Raw genomic sequence first — 9,596 nt, 5'->3', positions numbered from 1 at the left:
TGTCTCAAAAAGACAAAAACAAATAAATAAATTAACTACTGACCACTTGATACCAATTCTTTCCTCACCAAATGCTGAGGAATTTCATCAGGCATAACCAGCATGCTATCGAAGTGATCGAGAACTGACAATGAAATTACGAGACCTAGGGCTGGCTGTGTGCTGCTGAGGTTGCCCTGTACAGGGAACCGTAGCCTTGGCTGGTACTCAGTAAGGCTGCCAACAGCTAAACCCCCGCAAAAATGACAGCCTTAGTCCCCAAGGCAAAGAATCTGAGGCTGGAGCATGGAGTACGATGGCCAGGCAGCCAATTCTGGCAGCGGCTCAAGCTTCAAATAGGCTTTGAGAGACGCTGTCTGCATACGAGCCGTGGGGAACAAAGGCCCTACCAGACGGCCCTGCGCTCTGCACGCAGCTCTGTAACCTCAGCGGGACTCGCCTTGGCACCCCCTGGTAGCTCACTCCCTCCTAGTGCAAGACTAACCTCATGCTTCTTTAACTGCATCTTCTCAAACTTCTTGTTACATTTACAAGTCACCTAGGACAGGAAGTGAGAATCAGTAAAGTGGCTGACACTCATTTGTTACTGCACAAAAACAAGTGTAATACATTTAGCCAACAACGGCAAGTCCAGCGCAGTGACGAACGTCTGTGTAAGTGGCCGCTCACCTGACAGTGCTCTGCAGCCATGTGAGTCTCCATGTCGGATCTGGGAAATGGCTCCTTGCAGACGGGACAGACACCAATGTTCCTTTGACAGTGGATCTCGTGGATGGTAAAGTTAGACACAGGAATTTCTTTTTTGCTACAGAAACAGTCCAGAGAAAAACACAAGCATTACTAACTGCTAATGCTTTTTCTTTTTTTTTTCTTTTTTGGTGCTGGAAATCGAACTCAGGACCTTGCACTTGCCAGGCAGGCACTGTGACACTGAGCTACACCCCTGCTTTTTCTTGCGGTGATATCACATGGATATCTGTCTTATTTAATCTTTTTTTCTTTTTTTTTTTTGAGACAGAGTCTCAAGATGTAGTTCAGGCTGGCTTTGAACACACTGTGTAGCGCAGGCTGGCCTCCAAGTGATCTTCCTGCCTCAGGAGTGCTAGGATTACAGGGATGTGCTACCATGCCCAACGGTCCTGTTTAAAAGTTAGTGTCCATTATCTTTCTTTACTGAATAACTGTCTACAAACTTATGACTGTTATCATTGCTACTTCTCAAGAACTACATTTGTAGCCAGGCATGGTGACACACGCCCGTAATCCCAGCACTTGGGAGGCTGACACAGGAATATCGCTGGAAGTTCGAGACCAGCCTGGGCTACAAAGTGAGCTCAAGGCCAGCCTGAACTGCTTAGCAAGACCCTGTTTCAAAAAGACAAAAAAAAAAACAAAACACTAAATCCTCAACTGAGCATTGTGGTGCATGCCTGTAATCCCAACACTCAGAAGGCTGAAGCAGGAGGGTTGCCTCAAGTTCAAACCCTGCCTGGACTACACAGTAAGACATGGCCAGCCTGAACTAAATAACAAGGTGCTGTCTCAAAAAAAAACAAAAAAAACAAAAAAAACAAAGAGTAAAACCATTTAAACTTGAAAAGGGTATATATACCCTCACACTAAAGGAACGTACAGTATTCAAAGACTACATTTGGATACAACCACTGGAAAACTTCAACTGCAGCTGAGCTAAGAATACACCAATTAGTATGTCACCTAGAATAAAAATACAGAAAAATAAAATACTGAACAAGACCAATACAATAATATGACAACAAGTGCCGGGGATAGAGATCAGTGGCATAAGTGCCTGCCTGGCAAGCAAAAGGTCCTGAGTTCGAGTCCCAGTACATCGCCCCCCCAAAAATAATATGACAATAACCAAAAATTTCTAGATGAGGTTATGTGGCTCAGGCTGGTCTCAGACTTGTAGCTTATTTCATCTTCCCACCTCAGCTTCCTGAGTAGCTGACACTAAAAGTACATTTCACTAAGGCCAGCAACAAGTCTTCACTGTCCTATTTTGCCTCTCAGCCAATACTACAAAAACCCTCCCCCATACCAAGATATGAACAGCTCATTTGTCCTTTCACAGTTTTAATACATAATCTATGAAACATTTTAAAGGAGGATGAATGACAGGCCTCCAGCTATGGTTGTTCTCTCAATATGAAAGGCCAAAACACCAAGGAAATACAAATTCAGTTTCCTCCCAGAAACTATCAAGTTCTGGATCCCAAGGCACTCTAGGACCATGACTGGACAGTGAAAGAGTAACTGTGACAGACAAGAACACACAGATGAATAGAGAGAGGACCACCAAAAGACCTGACACACTTAACTTCCCATTAATTCTCTCAAATTCCTAGCTTCCTAAGGAAACCACTGGTTTTAAATTATGTAAAAGTAAAATAAATAAATAAATAAATAAATAAATAAATAAAGTAAAAGTTTTTATAACTATAAAATATATATTGGAAAGAGCTGTACCCAAATCACCATTTTTTAACCTCACCCCTCATTGTACTGAGATTGAACACGGAACCTGGGATGTTCATACTGAGCTGTAACGCAGTTCATTTTCGTTTGTTCTGAGTCAGGTCATTATGTGGTCCAGGCTGGCCTTGAACTCACTATGTAGTGCAAGCTGGCCTCACATTTGTGGCAATCCTCCTGCCTCTGCCTCCTAAGTACTGGAATTACAGGCTTGTGCCACCATGCCTGACCTTAAGCTTATTTTAAAGATCAAAACCAGTAAATTATAACTACTGAAGATACTATGGGGGCTGGGGATTTAGCTCAGCAGCACAGTGCCTGCCTGGCAAGTGCGAGGTCGTGAGTTCAATTCCTGGTACCAGAAAACAAAACAAAACAACAACAAAAAAGATACTATGAAACTAGTACTCTACTGGTACTAGTACATTACTAGTCTTCACATAAATGCTTAAAAATAACCTGAAAATGTAATTCTGGGACTACGAAACTACACACTATTGATCCCAGTAATATTACTCTTAGAACTATGCATAAATAAATTCATTATAGTATCACAATCTAGAACATAGCAAGAACCTGTCTCCAAGGAACCAAAACTTTAAAAAAGGTTTAAACAAGAAGTTATAAATGGTACACAAAGTAAAAGCAGTGCTATATCATGACTGAATCACAAATGTCATGAAAAATTAAAGACACTTGCTACTACTTAAAGAGTGGGTAGACCCTAGGTTCCTTTTTCATCATTTTGGCAATCATTTTCTTTTAAGCAGGAAAAAATTGAGAAAACAAACGTCCATTTTCTGTGGCGCATGCCTGTTATCCCAACACTTGGGAGGCTGAGGCAGGAGGATCCTTGCCCGAGTTTGAGACCAGCTACAAATTGAGTTCAGGGCTACCTGAACTACATAACGAGACCCTGTCTCAAAAAGACCAAAATAAACCATGAACATAATATGAAGAATCAAAAGTAGCTGTCAGATTAAAACCACAGAGCATTTCCTAGTCTACATTTTCACCACTTGAGAAACCTTAAAAGAAAAAGGTAAGAGGTATTTGTAACAATTACATATACATGTGTATGTGTTTGTGCCCCAGCGTGTACCTGCATGCAGTTAAATACTATGGGGGGGGCAATGAATCCTTAGGTGCCTATGCTTGGTAAGAAATACAAGATATTCCCACCAAATAGTCCAACCAGGTAAAATACCAATAAGCCAACTTCCTACCAACAGAAAAAATGAAGATGGTTTCAGTGAGACAACGATAACACAGTTCCATACACCAATAATAGCAGAGTCCCAAGGAAGGCTAAGCTAAGAGGTGAAATTTCATTTTAGATAGAAATGATTTAGCCAGGCGCGGTGGCACACACCTGTAATTCCAGCATTCGAGAGGCTGAGGTAGGAGGATGGTTGTGAGCTGGAGACCAGCCTGGGCTACATAAGCAAGCTCAAGGCCAGCCTGAACTGCATAGTGAGACCCTCTCTCAAAAAAAAAAAAAAAAGACCTCAATGAGACCCTCCCTCTCCCTTTTTTAAGCTGCAAAGTTTTATTAAGGAAGAGCCGTGACTGAGCTGCTCTGGCTGAGCAGCTGTCAGCAGACGCAGAGCCAAGCTCACTGAACCTTGCTCTGAATCAGCGTCAAACAGCCCTCGGGGCCACTCTGGGTAACACTGCATCACACTCTGGAAAAAGCCACTGGTACAATTCAGATATTCATTATGTAGTTCCTATCTACTTATTTTCTTTCTTTTTTTAATTTTTTCTTGTCTTTTTGAGACAGGGTCTCGCTATGCAGCTCAGGCTGGACTTGAGCTCACTTTGCAACTCAGGCTGGCCTCGAACTCATGGTGATCCTCCTGCCTCAGCCTCCCAACTGCTGGGATTACAGGCGTGTGCCACCACGCCCAGGCAATATATTGCTTATCTGTTTAATAACACGTTCCAACATACAAAAATAAGTTCCCTAAAGTAGGGAAAAAAAGTGAGATTCTAGGGACTGGGGTGCTCAGTAGAAAGCACTTGCCTACCGTGTACAATTTCCAGGGTTAAAAGAAAAAGGCTCTCAAGCAGTCCAGTGACTCACTGAAAGTCTTTCGGTTTTTCTGGTGGTTGCACTGTTTTGTTTTGTTTGGGATTTAGTGGTTCAACTAGAGGTTAAACTCAGGGCCTTCACTCTGAGCTACATCCCAATCATTTTTCTGCTTTATTTGAGACAATGTCTCACTACGTCGCCCAGGCTGCACTCGAACTCATGATCCTCCAGCCTCAGCCTCCAAAGTGCTGGGGTTATAGGTATGTGCCACCTTGGCTGGCATTAAGTCATCATTTAAAGACAGAAGCCTGAGCCCTGACTCCCAGCCTCATGCCAGCAACCTAGTCACTTCTCTCTTCTACCTTGTCAGATTACTAAGTATCTTATTAAAAAGTTTTAAAGTCATTTACTTGAATCATGTATTATACAGTTCCAATTTTAACCTACCAAGAAATAAACAGCCCTACAGAAACTAGTTTGTCTGCATTCCCATAACTTTTCTTAAATTAAACTCTTACCAGTTGTCACATAGTCGAGTATCCTGGTCTTCTAGAAATTCAGCCATCTTTAGCACTTCCTGAAAACTACAAAGCAAGAAGTAAGGACTTTGTTTCATTTCTGCTTTAAGGATGACAGGCAAAAGTAAATAAAAAGCTATCATACAGAAAACAGGACCCAAACCAGCGCAGGAAAGCACTGCATCTAATACCCAGCACTCTTCTGCTCTTCCCCTCCTCTTCTTTCCGCAGCACTGGTGACCGAGCCCCGACAGCACCAAGCTGCACCCCAGCCCTTTGTATTTTTGAGACCGTCTCACTAAGCTGCTCAAGCTGGCCTGTAAATTTGATTCCCCTGTTCCAGCCCCCCAAGTGGCTGGAATTGCAGGTGGACACCACCACACCCAGCTTATTTTTGAAAATTTTAATTGAAAATAATTTTACTTAGAAAAACAGTTCCAGCCGGGCATGGTGGCACACACCTGTAATCCCAGTACTCAGGAGGCTGAGACAGGAGAATCATTGCGAGTTCCAGGCCAACCTGGGCTACAAAGTGAGCTCAAGGCCAGCCTGAACTGCAAAGGGACCCTGTCTCAAAAAGAAAAAAAAAGAAAACCAGTTCCAACAAAACAGAACAAAATAATTCCCTCATACCCTTCACCCAATTTCCCTAAAAGTTAACACCATAAATGACCAGTGTAAAGTTCTCCGCTATGGGAGATTAACATTAATACTAACAACTACTCCACAGATCTTACTCAACTTTCAACAACCATCCCACCAATGCCCCTTTTGCTGGATCAGTAGACATTATTTCTCCTTAGTTTTCCATGACCTGGGAGGTCTGTTCAGTGTTTCTTTGTCTTTCACAATTTGATCAGCTAATTATTAGCTTAACTAGTCGTTATTTACTATTAGCAGTTACTAAGTTACTAGCTACTGGCTAGTTACTTTTATAAAGTCTCAATCTGGGTTTGTCTGTTTCCTCAGGATTGAATTCAGGTTACACATTTTGGGCACGTATACCCCAGAAGTGACACTGTGTCCATCCTGGTGTATTATATCAGAAGGCACATGACGTCAACAGTCTTATTACCGCTGATGTTCACTCGAGATAGTTGAGATGATATCTACCAGGTTCCTTCACTATGAATTTTTTTCTTCTTTTTAAGTAAGATGTCAATGTAGAAAGCAAATTACCAGCAATTTTATACTAAAGCTTATGTTATTTAAAAAATGGTCTTAGCCGGGCGTAGGCCTGTAATCCCAGCACTTGGGAGGCTGAGGCAGGAGGATCGTTGCGAGTTGGAGACCAGCCTGGGCTACAAAGTGAGCTCAAGGCCAGCCTGAACTGCACAGCGAGACCCTGTCTCAAAAAAAAAAAAAAAAAAAAACAGGGTCTTACCTGGGGATATAGCTCAGTGGCTTAAAAAAATGGTCTTAAATACTATCCCATAAGAAGAATCTACAATGATTTTGGCATTATCAAACCTAATGCCACATTTCAAATTGTATTTGTTCATTTATCCATTCAATGGGTTAGTACAGATCCTGTAAGAATATTTTACAAATTAAATATAGTGTCTGACAAAACAGAGCAATAAATGGCCAAGAAAAACAAAAACCAAATATAACCTAAGGTGAGTTTTTTTTAGGAAAAGACAAATGAAGATGGAGAATGTAAGTGTGGTCAGGCAAGAACTTTCCAAGATGACATTTAGACTAAGACCTCAAATACAAAAAGCTGGCCAGGCAAAGACAGGGGTGCAGGGTGGGGTGGGAAACCCCATGCAATTACTGAGAAGAGCAAAAAGGCCTGAGGAAATGAAAGAGAAAGTAAAAGTAGACGGGCAGTAGCATTTTGAAAAAGGGGAAGCCTGGCTTAGTGACCTATACATACAATCCCAGCACTCTGGAAAGCTGAAGTGGGAGGATGGCAAGTTCAAACCCAGCCAGGGAAATTCAGCACCTTAGTGAAATCCTGTCTCAAAATCAAAAAGGGCAGCAACCCCTTCAGGACCCCTCCTGTCTCAGGAGCTAGTCCTATTCCCCATTCCTTTTCTCCAATAAATTTTCCTACTTAAAAAATAAATAAAATATATAAATAAAGAAAAAGGGGGGGGCGGAGCTAGGGGTGTAGCTGTGCAAAGGTCTGTCCCAGAACTGCCAAAACACAAAACCGAAGAATGATGTGAAAAGGCCCTACCGTGTAGGAAAGGAATGGATCGCATTCCAAGCTCAATGGGCAATTACAGAAGGGTTTATAACTGGGGACTGACGTGATTCAAGATATCCGCTCCCACAGCAGATGTCTACTGGGAATAGAAAGCCCCCAGCTATGAAAACGAACCTCATTTCTCGAGGAGGGGGCGGGTCTAGATACCTCCCGGGGCAAACTGACGATACGAAGTGCGCGAAGTGCGCTTGCTCTACCGCGGGCTACTAAGCAGCCAACTCTAAGGGGAGAGGCGCGGGGAGGTGCGCACTGCTCCCTGGAGTCCCGCCTGGCCACGCACCGCACAGCCCGGGCAGCACCTGGGCCCCAAGGCCCTGACTCTCACCTGGTCTTTGGCTCCTGGCTCAGCCACACAGCCCCAGTCCCCACCCAGGCCTCGTGTCAGCGGGCCATCACAGTGCACGCTGGCCTGGTTTCCCGGGCACACTGACCCCCAGGCAGCACACCGAGCCACAAGGAGCCCGGTGGTGTGCTTGTGGGTGCACTGGATGGCGGCTGGACCCCAGCAGCTGGGACCATACTGCAGCCCAGCATGGGCTGCCACCTTCAGGCACTCCTCCTGGCCACAATGGACGCTGGCAACTGTCTCCTTAACTCTCCTGGTGCAGCTCAAGGTTGCCGATGTCTTCAGAATGGGCAGCTGGTTCTTCACGGCCATGAGGACCAAGAGCCAGCGCTATGGCTCGCCTTCCTCCACAGGTGAGTCCAAGTTCAGGGGGACGCTTCCCAGCAACCACAACCTACCTACCCCGGAGCTCTGAGTAAGAATGGGATGACTAAGCCGGGCGTGGTGGCACTCAGGAGGCTGAGGCAGGAGGACTATCATGAGTTCAAGACCAACAGACTATGCAGTAAGTGCAATTCCAGCCTGAACTACAAAACAAGACCCTGTCTCCAAAGGAAAAAAAAAATGTGAGGACCAAGAAGGGGAACTGAGTGTCCCCCCACCATGGTCACCCACTTCCTCTCCAAGCTGTAACCCTCCGGGGGAGCCTGCCTCAGCTTCCAGAAGCCTCTGAGAGGTGCACTGTCTTTGGACGGGGAGTTTAAGGCAAAAGCAGACGTAAGATATTTAAATACGTAAAATGTGGTACTTATGCACAATGGAGCCCTACTCTGCCATACCGAAGTACAAACTTGAGTCATCTGTAGGAAAATGGGTGCACCTCAAGTGAACTAAGTCAGGCACACTAGCTAAGTGTCACATGGGTTTTTTTGTTTTGTTTTGTTTTTGTCTTTTTGAGACAGGGTCTCGATATGCAGTTCAGGCTGGACTTGAGCTCACTTCTGTAGCCCAGGCTGGCCTCAGACTCAGGCAAGGATCCTCCTGCCTCAGCCTCCTGGGTGCTGGGGGCATTCGACACCACACCCGGGTCATCACATGGTTTCTAAACCCAAAACATAATAAAAATTAAACTAGAGATAATCAGGTCTAATGGCACATGCCTATAGTCCCAGCACTCAGGAGGCAAAGGCAAGGGGATTACCACAATTTCAAAACCAGTGTGAGCTACAGAGGGAGAATCTCTCAAAAAAAAAAAAAAAAATCAGTGTAGATAGATAAATAGAAAAAAGGAGATAGACCTTTTGCAAAAGGGAACTGCAGGGCGTGGTACTGCAGGCCTGTAATTCCAACACTTGGGAGGCTGAGGCAAGAGGATCCTCGCCCAAGTTCAAGGCCAGCCTGGACGACAGAAGTGAATTCAAGGCCAGCCTGAACTGCATAATGAGACCCCCCCCCCCAAAAAAAGGGAAGGGAACCAAAAGACGACGGGAGGGCGGAGACTCGGGAGAGAAAGGGATTAAAAAAAAAACAGTAAGATGTGTATGTACATGTACAACTCCGCTCGAGGAATGTAATTATTACGTACTGCAAACATGCACTACTAAAAATAAAAAAGCCAAGCGTGGTAGTGCACACTGCACTAGGCAGGCTGAAGCAGGAGGATCGCCAGGAGTTCGAGGACAGCCGGACCCACAATGTGACGTCCCGTCTCAACAATAATAATAATAAAAAATAAACTACAGCGAGACTTTAAGATAAGGGGTCTGCCCAGTCTTCTGGCTGCACGGGAACTGGGGATGGGCGAGTCAGACCTCCGGGAATGGAGTTCCGGTCCCTGCGCCTGAACCCCTTTGGGGCTCTGACAACTGACAACACTTCCAAGGGCCGCGGGGAGAAGGCAACGGGCTAAAGCCTGGAAGGGCTCGGGCAGAGGCCCCGAGGCCCGCGCAGGGAGGCTGGGAGGCAACGAGCACCGGCCAAGTCCTCACACCTGCCGCCTTCCGGGCCCCGGCCGGCAGCGCAGGCGAGACGGCGAAGCGGGTCCCC

General features: G+C 45.2%; 1 protein-coding gene across 1 annotated transcript in view; it reads right to left on the bottom strand.

The window, feature by feature from the left end:
• The window catches only part of Trafd1 (TRAF-type zinc finger domain containing 1), a gene marked incomplete at its 5' end in the record, with an annotated part of 16,904 nt that extends 11,789 nt beyond the window's left edge, over positions 1-5,115 (bottom strand). The window contains 3 exon segments of the mRNA XM_005403189.2: positions 485-538; positions 670-805; positions 5,050-5,115. Of these exon segments, the coding sequence (XP_005403246.2) occupies positions 485-538; positions 670-805; positions 5,050-5,096 (237 nt within the window).
• Positions 5,116-9,596: the final 4,481 nt, after the last annotated feature.

This window comes from Chinchilla lanigera, unplaced genomic scaffold (genome assembly GCF_000276665.1).
Source record: "Chinchilla lanigera isolate Chin_1 unplaced genomic scaffold, ChiLan1.0 scaffold00081, whole genome shotgun sequence".
Lineage (NCBI taxonomy): Eukaryota > Metazoa > Chordata > Mammalia > Rodentia > Chinchillidae > Chinchilla > Chinchilla lanigera.
Note: the sequence above shows the minus strand (reverse complement) of the source record. Positions and strands in the feature narration are given on the sequence as shown.